At 40.8% G+C, this 21,119-nt stretch overlaps 1 protein-coding gene across 3 annotated transcripts in view; it reads right to left on the bottom strand.

Annotated features, from left to right (window-relative positions):
* LOC138743207 (E3 ubiquitin-protein ligase SH3RF1-like) overlaps window positions 1-21,119 on the bottom strand; it is a 58,203-nt gene that overhangs the window by 7,806 nt on the left and 29,278 nt on the right. The window contains exons 3-10 of one of the 3 annotated variants that reach the window (XM_069898163.1): window positions 19,952-20,221; window positions 18,563-18,658; window positions 12,073-12,375; window positions 8,974-9,077; window positions 7,715-7,855; window positions 5,816-6,012; window positions 4,684-5,033; window positions 1,412-1,713 (exon numbers count right to left, since the gene is read on the bottom strand). In XM_069898163.1, coding sequence (XP_069754264.1) covers window positions 1,412-1,713; window positions 4,684-5,033; window positions 5,816-6,012; window positions 7,715-7,855; window positions 8,974-9,077; window positions 12,073-12,375; window positions 18,563-18,658; window positions 19,952-20,221 — 1,763 coding nt within the window. The remainder of the gene's footprint in view (window positions 1-1,411; window positions 1,714-4,683; window positions 5,034-5,815; window positions 6,013-7,714; window positions 7,856-8,973; window positions 9,078-12,072; window positions 12,376-18,562; window positions 18,659-19,951; window positions 20,222-21,119) is intronic. The other 2 variants (XM_069898165.1, XM_069898164.1) reach the window with 2 other exon arrangements.

Genomic DNA, 21,119 nt, shown 5'->3' with positions numbered 1-21,119 from the left:
CACTGAGAATTGTTCCTTTGTCTTCTGCGAGACTAGAATATTTTCATGAGCTCAGGATGTGCCAAGTCGCGTTACGGCCAATGAACCCAGTTTTTGAAATGACGACATTATGTGGGGAGAGCCAACTTTTGCACACGAGGAGCAATGATGAGCAGCAATGCTGTAATTATGAGCTGATCAGAAATGCAGTACACAGCCTGGGGAATAGTAACAGGTTTCAGGGAGCATTTCTAATAGGCAAACAGGAGGGTGAGGAGGTTAAAACACAGGCAAGTGTGGAATTATTCATTTTGGTTAGCAGAAAATGCAGAGAATGAACTAAATCATACAGTTTTGTAGGTGCAGAGATGTCCACGGACATGTGCAGGGAAGTCTTTGAGGATGACCAGTTAAGCTAGCCAAGGAGATATTTAAAAAATTACAGGGAAATTTAATAGAAGTGTTCAAAGGCTTGAAGAGTGTTGAGGAGGAAATGACATGGTAACCACAGGATACCGATTTAGAGAAATGTCAAGAAGACCAGGGGCAGCATGATAAAATATTCTTCCGAGTAAGATTTAGATACAAGGAGCCAGACCAACTTGTAGCACAGAGCCAGAATTTAAATGAAAACAGATGGACCCTGACTCAGTCTCCACAGGAAAGCATTCTACAGCTTCCAGGAAATGTACGTCACCTCCTTCCACACACATAAACGGGCATCATTTACTCACCCGGTGGCCCTCTGTGATCACCCACTGCATTAGGTTCATGCAGTTTTAACGCAATCTGTAACCCTGCCTGCACTCCATTAAATAATTGAGCGGGTTGGAGCTTGCTTGAATTTTTTAGCAAAATATTAGGTTTCCAGGCGTAAAGCTACAGCTACATGTAAACAACAAAGATTAGTGAAGGAGGAGATGACTTAATTGAAAGTCATCTCAGCAGATGACTTAATTGAAATGCATTAGTTCTCTGGGCACAATCCATGACTTGAGGTCTTTTCTTGCTCTTCCAGTGGGATTGGGATGGATACATAGGTTGTAATTCATGTCAAGTTGATATTGTGCATCAAACTAAAGCTTATCACAAGCCAGTTGTATCCTGTAATTGGGAATGAATGCTTCTTCTATAAGGAGCCAAATTATTTCCCTCATTTCCACTTGGCAAATATTCTGACAACAGAAAATATGCCAGCTAATTCTACAAACCCATTCTGCCACTGAGAGAACTCACCTTCCAACAGTGAATATCTAACATTTGAGATGAATCGCTGGACTATTCTCAACCTATTTGCTCTTTTTTTTTTTAAAAAAAAAGGGTGGGAAAATAGTTGGAACAGGGAATGGTGGAATTTAATATTTCAACTTCTCTTAGCGTTAATAAAATTACTCCCCTTTTTCATTACCACCACTCTCAGAAAGCGTGTTACCTATTGAAGCATATTGAATGAGTTTGTGATGATATTGGACCCTCATCCACAGCAGAGCTGTGCAGGGGAGATGGAGAGGTGCAACGGTAACAAGAATCCCAGGAGCCTGTCTTTTTGTGTACCATCTGAACCTTCTCCTCAGTTCCGATTGGGCATGAACCAGCTCTGTTGTGAGAAATCATGGGGCCAAGGAGTTCTTGTGAAATTGGTTCCTCTGCGACCTGTTCCGTTGGGATCTGCAGCTTAGGCCTTGTGGATGAAGCTGCACTCAGAGGTTGAGAAGCTCCAAGGCCTGTCTGAGCCTGAAAAAAAAGAACCACCGAGGATATTCATTGCAAAAAGGTGACGTGACATCCTAGTTTTCAGAGAATGAATCCATATGTCATTGTAGAAGCCAAAAAATTAGAACCATCATGATTCGATACTCCTCTATCATAGAATCACAGAACATTACAGCACAGAAAACAGGCCCTTCAGCCCTTCTAGTCTGTGCCAAATTGTTATTCTGCCTAGTCCCACTGACCTGCACCCAGTCCATAGCTCTCCATACCCCTCCCATCAGTGTACCTGTTCAATTCTTAAATGTTAAAATTGCACCCTCATTCACCACTTCAGCTGGCAGCTTGTTCCACACTCCCACCACTCTCTGTGTGAAGCAGTTCCCCCAAAACGTTTCCCCATGCACCTTTAACCCATGTCCTCTGGTTAATATCTCTCCTACTTGCATTTACTCTGTCTAATTTTATGTACCTCTGCCATGAATCGTATTCTTATAAATTATATCTCTTTGATGTTAGTTCAAGGAGCACCATCTCATCCTCCACTTATGCATGTTGTGGCCTTGGGACTCAACACTGAATGTAATAGCTTCAGATGATAACATTTTCCTGTTTGTGTCAGGACTTGCAAGCTAACGTCTGTTTGAAACTAATTTTACTGTAAAGTTAACAGCTTAGCTTTCTCCACGGCTTCAGCTCGAGTTGCAGAATCTTTCCAGAATTCTCTGTTTTTATTTCAGCTTTTAGTTTGCAATCTAGGATTTTAGCTTTGTGGTCATTTTTATACTAATGACTAAATTTCTTTAATTCCAGATTATTTAACTGAATTTCCAATTCTGCCAAATTGAAATTTCAACTAAAATCTGCAGAGTGCCTAGTTTAATAATTTTGTTCCAGTGCTCCACCTGGATGCATTATCCCAAATATGACCAAATGTTTTACATGTGTTCAACACAACTCCCCTGCTCTGATGCACCATGCCTTTCATTTATGAATCATGGAATCCTCCATGTCTCCAATTTTCATACATACATGTGTACACACTGTGTACAGTTTTTCTTTGCACTACCAATAAGTGGTAATTCTGCCTGGCCAGCAGAAAAAAAAGAATCTCGGGGTCATATGTAATGTCATGTATGTCCTCTGACAATAAATCTGATGCTCCCAGATCCCTTTTAGAACAGCAATCTCCGGTTAATAGTAAAATATGAAAGTTTGCAGATACTGTGGTTGAAGTAAAAACACAAAGCTGGAGAAACCCAGCAGGTCAAACAGTGTTTTTTTTTTAATATAGTAAAGATAGAGATACATAAACAATGTTTCGGGCTTGATCCCTTCATCAAGGTGTGGACAAAATGTCGGCAGGTGTCCAAACAAAATGGTAGAGAGAGAGAGAGAGAGGCAGGGGAGGAGCACAGACCCATCAGGCAGAAGGTAGAAGAACATAGAACACTACAGCATAGTTTCGGCCTTCTGGCCCTCAAAGTTGTACTGACCCATATATTCCCTTAAAAAAAGTACTAAACCCTCCCTATTTATTTTTATTCCATCCATGTGCCTCTCTAAGAGTCTCTTAAATGTCCCCAATATTTTGGCCTCCATCACCATTCCTGGCAAGGCATTCCAGGTACTCTCAACTCTCTGTGTAAAAAAAACTTACTCCTGATGTCTCCCCTAAACCTCCCTCCCTACATTTTGTACATATAACCATATAACAGTTTATGGCATGGAAACAGGCCATCTCGGCCCTTCAAGTCCACGCCGGTTCACTCAAACAACTCCGCTAGATCCCCCCACCTATTTTCCACCCATAACCCTCCAACTCCCTCCTATCCGTGTATATATCCAACCTCCTCTGATATTTGCTATTCCTGCCCTGGGAAACAGGCACTGGCTGCCCACCCTATCTATACCTCTCATAATCTTGTTGACCTCTATAAAGTGAACTCTTATCCTTCTATGCTCCAAAGAAAAATGTCTCAGCTCTGCTAACCTTGACTCATAAGACTTATCTTCTGATCCAGGTAACATCCTAGTATATCTCCTCTGTGTCCTCTCCATAGCTTCCATATCCTTTCTGTAATGAGGTAACCAGAAGTGAGCACAATATTCTAATTGTGGTCGCACCAGAGATTTGAAGTTGCAACATGATCTCTCCACTCTTGAACTCAATTCACCTATTAATGAAGCCCAACATCCCATAGGCCTTCTTAATAGGTGGTTGAAGGATGGAGGGCACACCAGAAAGCAAGGGAAGGAGGGATGGCTCAATGAATAGAGAGGGAAAGAGGTGGAGAGCCAAGGGAAGAGGTCCTATGGTCAATACTGCCACTCCTCATTCTTTCTTCCATAGCATGCTGTGAACAACTATCTGAATTCTGATAAATAATTTGCCTCTTGACCCTTTGATGAAAGTGTAAAGCAGTTACTTAGTGCATCGACAACTTCAGTAATCCCAGGATCGTGAACCACAACATAATTGACATGAGTAGAAGCAATAAGTTAGGATTCCTATTCTTGCTTAACAGGAAGGATTTTCTCTGTTGCAGGGTTAATCGTATAGAGTGAGGCACAAGCATAGATTTGATGGACTGAATGGTTTCCTGTTCATTGTAAGGAAGTTAATTTTTTTAAAGTAGCAAAATTCTTGTGGAATTTTACATATTTTTCTCTTCCTCCCTCTCTTATTTATTTCCATTTCTTCTTGCCCTGAATGTTATCCATTCTCAGTCTTGCCATCAGCTTGAACTTGCAATCAGCAATCTTCAAACACAGAGAATGACATGGGTTCTGTTTTCACTTCTCATTCTATTCTGTCTGAACTGAATCTGACGTCTTCTCTGATTCCGCCCTCACTTTTCCTCACAACTCTCTTATTTTTTTTCCCCCTGTGAATCTTTCCTCCTTATCTGTTGCACTTCTGCCTCCTGAAGACTCCCAGAAACATGGGTCCTTTTAAAAAAAAAACACCCATAGTAACACAATAAAACTCACCTTATACAGATTGCTTCTGTCCTCATCTTTGCAGTGCGAATGGGTAAAAGTTGACACCGGTATACATCCCCGCATGGCAGTGCTACCACTAGAGGTTTCCTGGACTTGCGCTGTTGACGTTTTACCACTGGGAGGTGCTGTTGAGGCATTATTGACCATGGGCCTGATGGGCAGGCTGGGTCTGCTTGTTCTCATAGCTGAATTCGAATGCCCTGTGCGGGCAGCGACAGTGTGCATGTGCTGGTGGGAGGCGAAAGGTTGAGCTTGAATGACAACAGTTGGAACACACCTGCTATTGGCACTCTGACACTGTACCGGCGGGACTGCAAGTGTCGGCCGATGGGCATTTGCTAAAGGAACAAAGAAATGCAATGTTTGAACTTGCTGTAAAATGTCTGTCTCAATAACAGAAGAAGCAATGGAGACTTAAATTACTCTATTGTAAGCAGCTCGGCAGAAATGACTGAGGAAAAGGGAGAAAGTGAGCACTTTTATGCCAGCTCAGCGGATCCCATCAGGAAGCACAGTTGAAGTGTATTGTAATGTAGGAAATCTAGCTAATTTGAAAGCAAGAAGATTCCAAAACAGCAATGTGGTAATGACAAGGTCATTTGTTTTAGTGCTGTCAACTGAGGGACAAATACAGTTGCTTGAAGCTGCTAGTTGCTTGAATTCTAGGTAAAATGAGGTTTTACTGTATTGGTCCAGTCCCCTACATTAATTGGTACTGTAATAATAGCTGAGAAGCTGGTTATTGTGACTTAGTGTGTACATTATCGTTGCATAATTAGACTTGTAATTTTCATTGCATGGGACTTCTTTCAATAAGTGCACCTTGTAAGGCATGCTTGCCACAACTAGGTGGGGTTGTTATATCCATTGCTTTTCAATGAAAAAAATCTCATCAATTTCACTGTTTGTGCATTTTGGTCTTGCTCTCTTTCGTCTTTTGATGACACAAAGGCTAAAAAATACTAATTGAGAGAGTATGGGAGAAAAATGTCTACTCCATAGGAAATGACTGGCCCTGCAGTCAAGTTGCAGCCAGAACAGATGCTGAGCTCAGCTGCACTGGTAAGCCCATCAGACTTTGCTTCGAATTATGCTGTCCACGCCAGCATCGGTGACTTACCCCTGTAACTTGTCCCATAGATACGCCGTGTTATCAACCCCCCTGAAGCAACAGGAGGTGATGTTACTGCAACCTGCCTGCCAGAAGGGCTTGTTTGCGAGTTCAAAATTCCATCCGTTACCACTCCTCTTCCATGAGTGGTTGCTGTTGTTGGCTGTCCATTGGAAATCTTCCCCTCCGTGGCTGCAGAAGTGTTCCTGCAAAAGCACTGTCTGGATCAGTCCCATTTACAATACACCTATTCAACAACTCCAATATTGAATCAATCAGAATTTATTGTCAGGAACATCTCATGAAATGTGTTGTTTTTCAACTCCATCACAGTGCAAACCACATTCAAAACAAATAGAAACAGTGCAAGAAAAATACAAAGTGAATCAGAAGGGAGGGAAAGAAGCTGTCCTTTTAATGCTGAGCTCTTGTGTCTGGCATGAGTTGTGCATGAAAGGATCAGAAATGTGGATTTTGAGAGTCACCAGCCTGAAAATATCCCTGTTTCTCTTTCAACAGATTACGTCTTACATACTGAGTATTTTCAGCATTTTCTGTTTAAGATACAGAACTGTGAATGGCTGTCTAGTGCCTAAAGTACAGATACTTGGGATTCCAATTTCAGAGATGGTCACGTTTACAAAGATATAAAAATTAGACTTCTTGAGCACCTCACTTAAAATTGCATGGACTCCTAAGGATTGGGAAATCCAAAGGTGAAAGAGATTTCTTTTCCCGTATTCAGTGATAGCTGAAAAAGCAAGAGTGCTCCCCTCAAAAGCTCCATGACATAAGGTATACCAGCCACACCAGTTGGAATTGTTATATTCAGAACATATCAAGAAAAGAATCTCAGCAATTTCACTCTCTATATATTTTGATAAATGAAAATAGAAACTCAGTTGCTTTTGTGGCATGGCCAAGATGACATGGTTGTGTACCAGAGAATGGGAAAAAAGTTAAAAAAATGTCTGAATTAGTTTCAAGCTGAGGATTAATTTTATTACCTGGGTCGTGGCTGAAAGAAGACCACAGCTGGGAAGTAAATATCCATAGATGCACAGAGTATCGGAAGGACTGGAAGGTAGGCAGAGGGGGTGGGGTGGTTTTGCTGGTTAAACATGAAATTACATTTTTTGGAGAGAGGAGACATTGGATCAGAGGATCTAGAATCCCTGTGGGTAGAATAAAGAAACTGTAAGGGTAGAGGTTGTATACAGGCCTCCAATCAGTAGCTAGGATGTGGAATGCAAACTGCAGAGGGAAACAGAGAAGGAGCGATAAAAGGGCAATGCTACAATTGTCATGGGGGATTTCAATATGCAGGTTGATGGGTAAAACCTGGTTGGCACTGGATCCTAGGGGAAGGTATTTACTGAATGCTTTCAGGATGGTTTCTCAGAACAGCTTGTGGCTGAACCGACCACGGAAATTCACAAGAATGACTCCTGGAATAAGGAGATTAGCATTTGAGGAAAGTTTGATGGCTCTTGGACTGTACACCTCTGAGTTTAGAAGAATGAGACATAGAAGCATTTTGAATGTTGAAAGCCATAGACAGAGTAGATGCGGCAAAGTTCTTTCCCATGGTAGAGGGGTCTAGGACAAAAGGGCACAATTTCAGGATTGAAGGGATACCTTTTAAAGCAGAGGAATTTCTTTAACCAGAGAGTGGTGAACCTCTGGAATTAGATTCCACAGGTGACTGTGGAGGCCAGGTCATTGGGTATATTTAAGGCAGAGATTGATAGGTATCTGAATAGTCAAGGTATCAAAGGTTATGGGAGGAAGGTAGGAGAGTGGGGCTGAGTAAGAGCGTGGATCTATGGACAGAATGGACTTTCTTCTCCTTTATCATAGTCTTAGTCATAAATTCTAACTGTTACGATCAAGTAATTTATTAATTACCTGCTATAAGACACAGTGTAATTACTGGGTAGGCTCTCTGTTTTGCTTATTTGCACAGTTGTCCCTCTAACCCATCCATCTGGAGACTTCCCATACAAGTGAAATATTTCATCCTTCCATGCTTCCAGTTCTTCTGCTCTTCTGTTTGAGAATGAGAATAAGATAATGTCTGAAATGAGAGCTCAATGAGAGAATTCTCTTGGAACGTACAAAAGCATAACCCTCTCCCTACCCCTGTCTGAGTCATTCCAGATCTTGACCCTGCTCTAGTCACCATTTATTCCTAAAGTTACCCACATGCCAATTTATTCCCAGCACTTAGTTCAGTGGGAGGTGGGGTTGTCTGGTGCACATGTCATCTTGCTCACTCTTCTGCTCTGTGATATTGCAGCCTTGAATTCTGGGTAGAAGCCGCGCCTGCTGCAAAAGTTTATCATAAACAGGAGTCACACAGGAGAGTAAAATGCACAGGAATGCTGGAGGAACTCAAACGGTCTCACAGCATCCATAGGAGGTAAAGATACATTACTGACTTGAGCCCTTCCTCAAGGAATAAGCAAAGTCAGGAATGCATCTGAATGAAGACTGAAGGCTGCCAGGGGGTGGAGTCCAGACCAACAAAAGGTGTTAATTGGATATGATAAGAGGAGAGATGAGAACTGATTTTGGTTCTGTGAAAGGAGACGAAGAAAAAGGGAAGAGAGAGAGAGATGGAGACAGGGAAAAAGGAAGAGATAGAAAAAAAGGGAAAAGAGAGACAGACAGGGAGTCAGAGAGAAAAGGGAAAAGAGAGAGAGGCATACAGAGGAGTGTCTGCAGACTTTCATGTTTCATTACACACAGGAGGGGCAGATGTTGGAATCTGAAGTTAAATATAATTTGCTGGAAGGACTAAAGACTCAATAAAGAGCTTTGGCCTGAAACATCGGCCATTCTTTTCCTCCCTCTGATGATGCTTGACCCACCGACTCCTTCCAGCAGATTGTGTTTTTAATATCATGAACTGAGATCTTGGGGAGTGTGAGGAAGTAGAAGAGCCAGTATTTAATAGCCACAAGGGCATCACAGGCATCAGTGGTGAATTTATCATCTTAAATGGTAATTTTGTAAAAAAAATGTTATAAACCTTACAAGATAGAGGTCTAATATGAACCAACTGGAATCATGTCATTGGTGCTGCTGGTACTAGAGAGATAAGGTGTTCAATACCCCTGATACTGCTGGGAAATATTATACTCAGACATGTAATTGGTACTTACACAGGTACCTGTGGTTTTAAATAATCCACTTCAGAGGGATGCTGTGAATTGGCATCGATGGTACCTGGAGCAGCCACGCCAACTTCAAAAGAGCTATGCTGTGTCTGAAAAAAGACAATGCAAGTTACATGTATTCCCATCTGCAGAGGTGAGGGACAGAAGCACAAAACATGCTTAAGCAGACACTAATCTACAAATGGGCAGTTCAATGCCATCCCCTCTCTGCAACTTCAAAATATATTTTTGTTCAACACGGTCTCGTTTTAATTCCCTGGTTCTGGCAGACTCCTCATCTTTGTCTTGCTTGTTTGTAAAACACCCAATTAAAAAAAAACTTTAAGTGTAATCCACTGTACAAACGCAGGGAATATCAGCTATTGTTTTCCTAACATTCTGCAGTGCAGCTCACACCATAAACCATGACCCAGAGCTCAGTTCTGCATTGTTCTACCTATAAATATAACCTTTATGTCTGCAACTAATGAATGGAAGAAAGCATTTGTATAGCTAAACGGGTCTGAGTTCTGATTCCGATAGTTGGGGACCTGAGAATTTCGTATTCAGGGCAAGCGAGAGTAGACTACATCCCCCATTGAACCTGCTCCATCAGTTAATAGTTCAAAGTACAGAATACATATATGAGAGCATATACAACCCTGAAATTCTTTTTTCCAGTGGGCGAGGCAGAATAACCACTTATTGGTAATGCAAAACAAAACTACTCCAGAGATACTATACATGTAAACAAATAAAAAAATGTAAATATACTAAAAGTGTAATACAGAAAGAAAAATAAAATCAATAAAGTGCAAAAGTAAAATTCCTTAAATGAATCCCTGTTGAGGAGTCTGATGGTGAAGGGGTAGCTTCTGTTCCTGAACCTGGTGGTGCGCGTTTTGTGCCATTTAAGAAGTTTCCAGATAATCGCATGTTAGAAATGTTGTGATATTGCTGAAGTGTTGATTGTCTGAGATCCTGACCAGTTCTCTGGCTGTATCTGCTGGGAACTCTCCTAGTATCCAAATGGCCAATACCCATCACCTCACTTGACAGCACCCAATGAGGTCCTTTTGATAAAAGGTCATTACTTTGAAATGATAACCTGATTCATTCTCCACAGATGTTGCCAAACCTGATGACAACTTCCAGCAGTTTCTGTTCACAATTTGGATTTCTGGCACCTGCAAATGTTCTGCTTTTCAAGACCAATTGCTTATCTCACTTCAGCATGTACCAACTTGCTGGGCAAAAAAAGTGACGACCCTCGTTTGCCAAAACATGTCAAAGCATTTCAGAATAACTTATTGTGTGAAATGCTTTGAGATACTTTTGGAAGATAAGATAATGCATTTGGCAAATGAAATCCTTTGGGGAAAAAAAAGTTTTTTGATAATGTTTGTGATTTCTAATGGCTCAAGGAATAGATTTCTTTGCTTTAACAAGGGGAGAAAATCTGATATTCATTTATTTGAATCCTTTAACTGTAACACAATCTGAATGATGAGTGATGCATATCATTGGTGCATGAATTAAAGGCAAAAACATCTCTTAGATTTAGAATTTGTTGGACAAGTTTCTACAAGTGGTTGAAAAGTCGGCTATCCAGTCCCTGTACATTTTTCAATATCACTGATCCATTGCCTACATATCCTTGAAGAGAAAGCATTGTCTTTAATCTAAGAATCAGGCTGAAGGCATTTGGGCATTTTACAGACCAAGGCTGGATGTAAACAAGTGTTGCGTGAGAGTCAGGGTTGGGCACAAACAGATGCAAGGAGATTGCCTGGCTGATCTTATGTTTGCCAGCAATGCGACCTTCTGCAATAATATAGCAAGGGATTGCAACCTCAGAGTCTAATTAAAACACAAGAGGAATTTGATACTACCAGAAATTATTTAGCCCCTGCCTTCCGTCTGTTAAATTGCCAAAAGGGTTTTAAAATGGAAATGCAAGAGTTTGAATTTGCCCATTAACTTTGCATCACTGGCTGCAATCTCTTGTTCTGTTTGTCTTGTCTATGACTGGAAAACACTAAATGTAAGGAACACCAAAACCTCTAGGTCTACCTCTAGGACCAGACCATGAAGGTTCTGTGTGAATATAACCTAATTAAGGTAGTGAGCCCTAACACCAAGCTGAATCCTCCAATGGAAACTCATGGAAATGGTGGGCAAGGAAACAGCGTGCTGGCATTGGTGTGGGACTCGATGTGAATTAATTCAGGCCCAGGCTCCTGATGATTTTACTTGCAAATATACAATCCCTGGAAAATAAACTGGTTTGCCTGCGGCTGCATCTGAAGCATATGAAAATGAAGGGCAGCTGCACTCTGGTTCTAACTAGTAACTACAGAAACGTAGCTCCAGGATTCCACTCCGGATTCAGTCATCCAGCTAGCAATATGTTTGTTTTGATTGTTTAAGTGATTGTTGTGCACAGGGTATTGTGTGTTTTTCTGTATGTACCATGGTCCGGAGAGGTACTGTTTTGTCAGGTTGTACAATCAAGTGATAATAAACTTGAATTATTCATCGTATCTCTCCCTCATGATTTTATACATACATACTGTATGTCTCAGCCTCTTACGCGCCAAAAAAAAGTTCTAGCCTCTCCAGCCCCTCCTTACAACTCAAGCCCTCCTGTCATGGTAACATCTTTGTGATTTCTTTTAGCACCCTTTCCAGTCTCCATGAAGACATGTGCAGTGGGAAAGCACCAATGTCCAACCAGGTCATGTGACTACTGCTAAGCCCAGTTAGCACACCCATGATGTGCTTCATAACTATGTGGTAGGCTGGAGGTCATTGTAAACCATTCCTTTGGCACTGGATATTGCTGAATTACAAATTAATTAAACTTATTGATTGCCGCAGTCTACAATTAAACTGTGAAAATACAACTTGGAATTTAGCAGATCCAACTTCCACATTCAATACATTGCTTATTGACAAGCTGATATGGGTTTCATGGTCAACTCACATGAAATAAAGACCTGAGCTTTAATACATGCCTGGGGGAAAATTAAGCAGGTTAAGCTTTGATCAAAGCACCATCTTGATTTGGGCACCAAGAACAGCAAGTTAAAACAGAAGTGGTACCTGGCTGATTGGATTGCATGGGGTCCTCCTTTCTGCAATCTGTGCCACGACTGCTGGGTTGCTCGAGCTAATCAGAACAGGTGAACTAATCTGCAGTGGCTGCTGGGATGGGGGCAGGTGGGAGATCCTATTGAGCATATTTATAGCACTTGCGTGGCAGCGATTCTCCTTGGGACCCGTCCTGCTGGCCTCTGTGTGTCTGACAGTTGTATTGGAATTAGCAGATGTTCCGCTGCTCTGACATTTAACACTTTTCACATCAGGTTTTCTTGTTGCCAGTAACTGTTTTGCTGTTGAGTTCATCTAGAGAAGACAGCAGATGGAGCCTCCATGAGTCATGGTCCACACACTTACAGCACAATCGGTAAAATGAAAGTGGCATCTTTCAATACATTTAAATTTAGGTGTACAACGCAGTAACAGGCCCTTTCAGCTCACAAACCTGTACTGCCGAATTACACCCAATTGACCGTCATGTTTTAAATAGTAGGAGGAAACTGGAGCACCTGGAGGAAACCCACACAGACACAGGAAGAACGTACAAGCTTCTTACAGACAGCGATGGATTCAAAACTCGGTCACTGGCTCTGTAACAGCATTGCACTAATAACTAAGCCAACTGTGCTGCCCAGCTAATAATCTTATTATTTTACTTATTTTTACTTTTTAGAAGTTATATTTTCACTGCTCTCTGCTTTTTCATCCCATTTTAAAGTCCTAAGCCCGTTTGACCTTCAATGTAATTATAGATGGTATGATCCAATTGTAAACACAGACCTTTGCTTCACATTAAATCATGCATTTGGTTAACAAAAACCTTTCAATCTCAGTTATAAAATTAACACCCAACCTTGCATCAATTGCCAATTATGCAAATGAACTCTCTTTGCATAGAAAACCATTTCCTAACTGCAGGGGCCTGGACCATTCAAGGCAGGCAAAGCTTGCACAATATTTATCTTAAAAACTATTATCTAGGTTTAAGGTGACATGTTCCGACACTTTACCTTGTCTAATGGCAGCCCTGCAAAAATGGATGATAATTATATCCCTTTCCCAGTAATGTATACAAGTACAATATGCACATGCACTGAACTTACTTACTACAGCCAAACTGGTATGTAAAGTTTCCGAACTGCAATTGTATTTATTGAATTATCCCAGAATGGAAAGAGATAATACTATACAATATAGATAGATAAATATTGTAAATATTTACAGTTACAGTTAGTGCAAGAAAATAAAAATTGCCATTTCAATAACACAGGCAGATCTTTATGGTAGTTGAGGAGTAGTTTAAGTTTCAGGTAGCAAGAGCCTCAAAGTCATTGAAAGGTTCCATTATTGTCACGCAATACCTCATTTAGAACGTAACTGCGGTGAATCTCTGCTAAGCTGCCGGTCTCCCCTCTGGCAAACCTTGCTGTACTAACATCATCTCTACCGTTAAAAGACACTCCCCTTGGGTATAACTGTGTGGGCACTCATTGTCTTTCATTATTGTACCAGAAGTTTCTGCTAATAAAAGCCATGAATATTGTTTGACCGCATCGCCTTTGTCTACTTCATCAACTGGCACTGTAGTAACATACATGAAATGCTTTAACTTTGTCTACCATAAGGAAGGCAGAGAGTTGCCACTTTGTCCAGCACCCCTCACAGAAATGAGGCTCCAGTGATGAACAAACTCACAATCCCTGGTTTACAAGACCAGTGCTCTAACCACTGAGCTATATGAGCCAAATACCTAGAGGTAAACCTAGAGGTTGGAGACTTCAGGCACCTGCATCTTCTTCCCAAAGGTAGCAGCAAGCAGAGCTTTTGACCAGGGTGATGGCATCATTTTATGTTGACGGTCGGGAAAGTTGGAGCCCGTGATGGACTTGGAATATTAGCTACTTTCATGCCGCATTCTGCGTTCCTGTGCACTCGAATGGCCAAACCAGGCTATGATCCAAGCAGTCATTATACTTTCCACAGTGCACCTGTAGAGATTTGATAGAGTATTGGACAATATGCCAAATCCCTTCAGACCTCTTGGAAAGGAGAGAGGATAATGTGCCCTCTTCACAGTTGCCTCAGCATGTTGGCTCCAGGAGAGGTTTTCTGATATATGAATACAGGTGTCTGGTCCCATGGCCTCCCCTTCCCAAATTTCAATACTTGGACTGTGCCCTCCAGTGCTCAACTCTTCAATAAACAAAAATAGTTTCCCTCTGTTCAGATAATTTGTTCTCTGCAAGATTAGAGACTGTTAATCTTCTGAACTTCAGGGAAAACAGCATTCATTTATGAACTCGTACTTATTCATTTAATCCTTGGAGTTAAGGAATCATTCTCTTTCCCAGTCAAGACTTTTGACCCAAGTTTTTGTTGTTCATCTTGGTTCTCAGTATTACAGATGTGATCTAACTATTGCTAGATCATGAATTCACAACCTTAATATATACAGTTCTGGATATAAAGGAGGTATTACAACAACTTGTTGATCATCCATGACTTTAGTGATTTATGGACACAAACAGACTGAGTTCCTATAGTTCAGTGGTTCTCAAACCATTGTCTTTCCACTCACATACCACCTTAAGCAATCCCTATGCCATAAGTGCTCTGTGATTAGTAAGGGATTGCTTAAGGTGGTATGTTAGTGGGAAGGGAAGGTTGAGAATCACTGCTCAAGACCCAATTGGTATTGAAATATTTTGCTTGAGAAAGGTAGCCTTTGGCCCATTTCCTTTGGAGTTATGAAACCATGGGCACATAACTAGTCAATTAGGTTTGATTAAAACAGTGGTTTTCAAATCTTTTTCCACCCATATACAATCCATTACTATCACAGAGCACTGATGGCACAGGGAATACTTAAAGTGAATGTGAGTAGAAAGAAAAAGGTTGAGAACCATTGATCTAGTTCTTCATTGAGGCTGGTTTTGAAGATGATGATGTGAAAACACAGAAGTGCTGGAGGAACTCAGCCTGTCTTGCAGTGTCCATAGGAAGTGAAGATACATAACCAAAGTTTTGGACCTGAGCCCTTCTTTCTCCTCCTGGACACCTCATTTTTTCCTTCTGCCTGCTCTGAGACAATTACCACTGAGACGTCAATGGTCTTGAAATCACCACTCACCTTATTCTAATTCCTCCCCCACCCCCCCCCCAATGCCTTACCCTCCACTCTCTTTCCACTAATCCCAACCTCAATGCTGCTGTGATATGGCACACTGACCTCTATCTGGCCAAAGCCAGACAACAACTCTCAGACACCTTCTCTAACTTACCCCTTCAACAGGAGCCCACCAAACCACCGTCTCACACATTATCTCTGAACTCATCACTTCTGGTCATCTCCCCTCCATGGCATCCAACCTCCATTGTTTCCCAACCCTTCATTGCCCAGTTCTACCTTGTATTCAAAATCATTAAGGAAAAGAGATACCTTGAAATAAGGCTCAGGCCTGAAACATCAGTTATACAGTATGTTCTCAACTCCTATGGGGGCTGTGAAACATACCGAGTTCCTCCAGCATTTCTGTGTTTTTACTGCAATCACCACATCTGCAGACCTTTGGGTTTCACACAGGGATGATGATGTTCTCCTGTTTGCCAACATTGAAATCAACCCTATGATTTAACCTATTCATTAAATCTATTTTTATAATATTCCTTGTCTACTGTTTACAATGCTGTCTACCTTCCATCAGAGACAACCTTAACATGTGACTTTCTATTCCACTTTTGACTGATTATTAAATATAACCACAAAACTGATTCCTTACTTATAGGCACAGTTTGTCCATTTGAGTAGCTGCATATTATTCTCGCTCTCCTTCCTTCACACTCAGCCAAGTTTCAATAAATTTCCTTCAATTTTACAATGTTCAACTTCGGATAACCATCTTTTGTAAAGGACATACCCGGTAATGAAATGTTTTTCCCAAAGTCCACATTCTTAGGCCACTTAAGTCATCTCTTTGTAAAATACAGTTTGGTTGCATATGCATGACCTATTGTCCTGGGTAAACTTGTACCTCTCACTTTGTTCATTTTAGATTGGTCACAGTGTTTGAGCTACTGAAAGAAAATAGACACACACGTCGAGAGCACTCCTGTTTATACAAATCTTTATTACTAAATCTAAAGCTGATTTCAAACTACAATATGCAAGCCCTTCCCAATTATACTTATCAATGCCTGGACTGGTCCCAACTGGCGAGGCGAGGCAACGACTGCACACTTGTAGGTCGTTGGGGCACCGGTAGCAGCTTCTCCACCTTCCCTGACCGGGACATTGGCTGGACTCGAGAAGTTCTTCTTCTTGCTGAGAGATGTTGCCACCTCTCGGAGAGTCTCCAACTTCAGCAGCGGGACCATGGCTTATATTACCCAAAAAACTGCTTACCCAAGCACCTATTCCCAGCACAGTAAGAAAGATAAGCGAGCAAGCTAGCATGCCTAGGCTTCTATCGAATAAGGTAATTTTCAGCTTATCACTTTGAATACAATGTTTTATTTTGCATCAAGGCTGGGCCTCTGACAGTCTGTGACCAAAACAAGCAGGAAGATTAAATGTTCTTCGTACACAGTTGTCCTTTCGTCAGAGAACTGCATCTCTGGCCTCTCGGTGGAATTTAGCTTATGTCTGCTGATTCTAAAAAAACAAGCAGGTTCTCGGCCTTGCAGAAGCAAAGGCTGCAAAAGTAAGAAACACGGTTTAAATCTTCCATTACACCTATCCAATACAATTCCTCACAATCTCTTTGATGCACTGAGGGTGTTGGAAGTGTTTAGTCACTCTGCCCTTAATTATGGTCTCTAGAATTGATCCAATATTTCCTGGAGTCTGATGATCATTATTCTTAAATGATTTACTAGCGCAATTTTCTGAAAAATTGGTTCGTGCTAAAAACTTTTGGAGAATTGCAGTCAAGCATCTTTAATATTTGTGCACCAGGATGCCCAAGTAGAAACCTTCTTGTACAGAGGATTTTAAAAAAAATATAAATCACTCTTTAATGCAGTGGTTTTCTTCATTATTATTGCTGTTCATGTTAATTTTGTTGAGTCCTCATCCCTGGTTCAGCACTGGTGTCTTGGATTGAACAGCTTGGCTGAGATGCAAAGTAACCTTTGTTCAAGTACCTTACTTGCATTTATACACAATCATCGTCAGATCCTTTTCATTTCTAACTAACTGCAAGTAGAATTTGGGATCATTTTGGTAATGGTTACATCTCACTCTTTACATTGAATATTTTGACAGCACCTAACTTTTGCCAGTGAAACTGAGAAACCAGACCACCGAGAGACCCTGTGCATTGATTTGGAGAAGCTCTTTCTATTGCTTAACCAGATTTCTGTTAAAAGCATCTGGACTTTGCTTCTGTCTGTCATGGAGTGAAAGTCCTCTGATAAATATTGAATTCAAGCCCTTAACTCTTGCATATGCACCATCTGAATTCCAATACTGTGCATGCACTAACCGAAGACTTGCGCGTATGTACATGAACCAAGATTGTCGTGCCCAACCAATGGACCCTGGGACGCCGACTAACAAAGTAAGTACGCACATTTTGGCTCTTACATGCTCTGTACCCTGGTTACAGGTTGTCAAATACAACATAAACCATATAGATTTTTTCTTTGTTCTTTTTTAAAAAATATTTGTTCGTATGTGCGAATGGATGCCAAGTCGTATAGGTTGCAAGTCAGGGAGTACTGTAACCAACAAGGTTGTCACATTTTTCTTATTCAATCTCTCTGAATCAAAGGCAATTGTTGCTGAATTTGCTTGATTCCAATCAGCCTTTGAAAGCCAGACCTAATTATGTATTATAACACTGAAGCCATTTAGCAGAATATATCTAAACCATTACTTCCCTTTACTATCATAGTTGAAGATTGCCTTACATGGGTATGGAAAATTGAATGCCCGATAAAAAGAAAAATCAACAAAATGAAAATAACTCATCTTAGTCACAAAGATGTATTAATATGGCCTCTCTATGCTGCAACTTCATGATGACGAGTAAAGTTTGCGACTGTAGGTCAGACAGCTAAAAGTTGTAAGATTTAATTGAATTTAAGATTATGGATGACTGGAGTTGCAACAGGATACTAATGTTGAGTGCAGGTTAGATTTGTAAGATCGAACTGATGAGTCATTCCACCTGAATTAAAACGTGTTCTTCAAAGTGCTCTGTGTGATCAGAATATTCAACTTGAAAAGAGACTGAGCTAATCAAGTTTGATAAATATTAGCATCCATTCTTTGGGAAACCAAAACTGAGCAGGGCCACAAATAACTTTCCAAAGTGAAAATTATGAATGTGATAATGAAACCTAATATGACTTAAGCATCTTCTTCCTATATTTTACTTTAACATTCAATTTCCATCAGTCTTTTGCATTTTCAGTGAAATTCACATTCCTGACATAATCACTCTGCATCAACAAATGATTCATAAAAGATTCCTTTGCTGGTAACACTTACCTCCACAAATGAAATGGGGAATATTCCGACTTTTTCTCCTAGTTTACCCTCAGCCCAATTCTCATCCACTCTCCGGATCACTTTTAAAATGTCATTCTGAAAAAAATGTTTGTGACTTTGTTACACTCACAGTTGGTCAGCGTCTATTTGGCCTCTTAGTGTGGATGCAACATTGATCATTAACTCTGTTACGAGTATAAATGCATTTGATGACTCCTTCACCTGACACAGAGACATGGAGGAAAATAATCCATAGCAGATGGGAAAGACGCATTGTTCAAGGAAGCTGAATTTCATGCTTTGTTCTTTTTTTTTTAAAAAAAGTTGTCAAAAAAGCACAACTGGTTCAAGAAAATCCTTACCCTATCTGACACATTCAGTTACATCAAAAATGCAAACATTTTAATTCAAAAGCAAGTAAAGATGGACGATGACAATAAGTTCACATCAGGTGAATGAGTATAAACAAAACTCAGGCAGGATATAAAATGGGCTGGATGATTTCACAATAGCTTTTATGCAATATTATCAAAGGCCAGTTTTACTCACATTTTCGGATTTAGAGATATTGTGTGCAAACGGTCCTGTGATAGTACAGATCTATCACCAATGTATATAGTGTATATAGTTACAGTATCTAGACTGTGCTTACAGCGATTGGCTGAGAGCTTAGCCACACCTACTGTCTGGGCCTTAAAGGGTTGTGTCCCTAGCCAGGTCGGATCATTCTGGACTGGTCGGCCACCTGTGAAGAGCTCCTGTCTTTTGCTAATAAAAGCCTTGGTTTGGATCAACAAGTCTTGAATTCTTACGACGAGCTCTACAGGTCCTCTTTCAAAATTGTGTATTATTATGAAGACACGCAATCATATAAGATAATTGTTGAAGCATAGAACATGACAGCACAGAAACAGAGTCCTTTTGACCTTCTAGTCTGTGTTGAACCATTTTGTAGCCTAATCCCACTGACCTGCACCCAGTCCATAGTCCTCCCATCCATGTACCCAAGTTCTTTTTAGATATTAAAACTGAGCCTGCATTCACCACTTCAGCTGACTGCCCATTCCACATTCCCACCACTCTGTAGGTGAAGAAGTTCTCCCTCATGTTCCCCCTAAACTTTTCCCCTCTCACCCTTAACCCACCTCCTCTGGTTTGTATCTCACCTAACATCAATCAAAAAAGCCTACTTATATTTACTCCGTCTATGCTCATCATAATTTTAAATACCCCTATCAAATCTCCCCTCATTCTTTTACGCTCCAGGAAAAACCTGTTTAACCATTCCCTGTAACTCAGTTCCTGAAGGTTGGGCAACATCCTAGTAAATCTCTGTACTGGTAAGTGTCAAGATCTTAAATATGTAGAATTCAGGTTGCAGTTTCTTACCTTGAGGAATGGCAGGAGATCCTTGTTGACTTCCTTCTCTCTCTCTTTGAGGGTAAAGTCGTAAAGAGCTTTGCAGAGGGGTGGCGGCTGAGGTAAATGATGGATTACTTGAACAAAATTGAGAGGGAAGATTCCACACACTCCATTGATTTCTCCATAATACCAATTCTCATCCACTTGCCGACGTAGGAGGACAATATCACCCTTTTTGAAGCTCAGGTCTCCTGGTTTCTGGCCTCCATAGGTGTACAAAGCTCTTGCACACGGCACCTGAAATGAACAATAATGGAATTTCACTGTGAGCAGTGTTAAAAGCAATTACATAGGATCACTGTGATTTAAAGATATTGTGTGCCAATTGCCCTCTTTCAAAATTGTGTATTATTATGAAGACCTCCAATGAATGATAAGGTATTGTTAAACTCTCAAGCAGAATTTAGGTAGAGATTTATTACCTTGAGGAATGGCAGGAGATCCTTGTTGACTTTGTTCTCTTTCTGTCCCTCCCTGCCTCCTTTCCTCCAGCTCTCTCTCTCCTTTTCTCTCTGCCTCCTTTCACAGAGCCTCTCACCTCTCCTCTTTATCATATCCAATTAACACCTTCTGTTGGCCTGGACTCCACCCCCTGCCAATCTCCAGTCTTTATTCTGACACCTTCCCATTTTTTGCTTACACTTTGAAGGGCTCAGGCTCGAAACATCAGGAATATATCTTTACCTCCTCTAGACACTGTGAGTCCGACGGAGTTCCTCCAGCATTCCGGTGTATTTTTAACTCCAATCACAGCATCTGCAGATGTTTGGATTTCACTCAACGTAATCTACTACTGGAGAAACAACTCAAGTTTCTGTTTTTACAATCCAAAGAAACACCTGGATACTAAAATTTCTTTGCTTCAGGACAACAGCAGTTCCACCTCCAAGCAATTCTCACTGTCATATATTTAACCCAATCATGAACCTGGACTGCAAATATTTGCACATTTTATGAAATGCACATTTATAATTTCTCTTCTATAGTGAGTGATAGATAAGAGGTAAATGTAAAGGTTCAATTATTGTCACATAATACTACATTTAGAATGTAACATTGATGAAATCTTTTAACTTTTTTTCCACTGAAAGGGAGACAGAGAGTCGCCACTTTGTCCAGCGCCTCTCACAGAAAC

The sequence above is a fragment of the Narcine bancroftii genome, chromosome 9 (assembly GCF_036971445.1).
Source record: "Narcine bancroftii isolate sNarBan1 chromosome 9, sNarBan1.hap1, whole genome shotgun sequence".
In the NCBI taxonomy this organism is placed as follows: Eukaryota; Metazoa; Chordata; class Chondrichthyes; order Torpediniformes; family Narcinidae; genus Narcine; species Narcine bancroftii.
The sequence above is the reverse complement of the archived record's forward strand: the minus strand, read 5'-3'. Positions and strand labels throughout refer to the sequence as shown.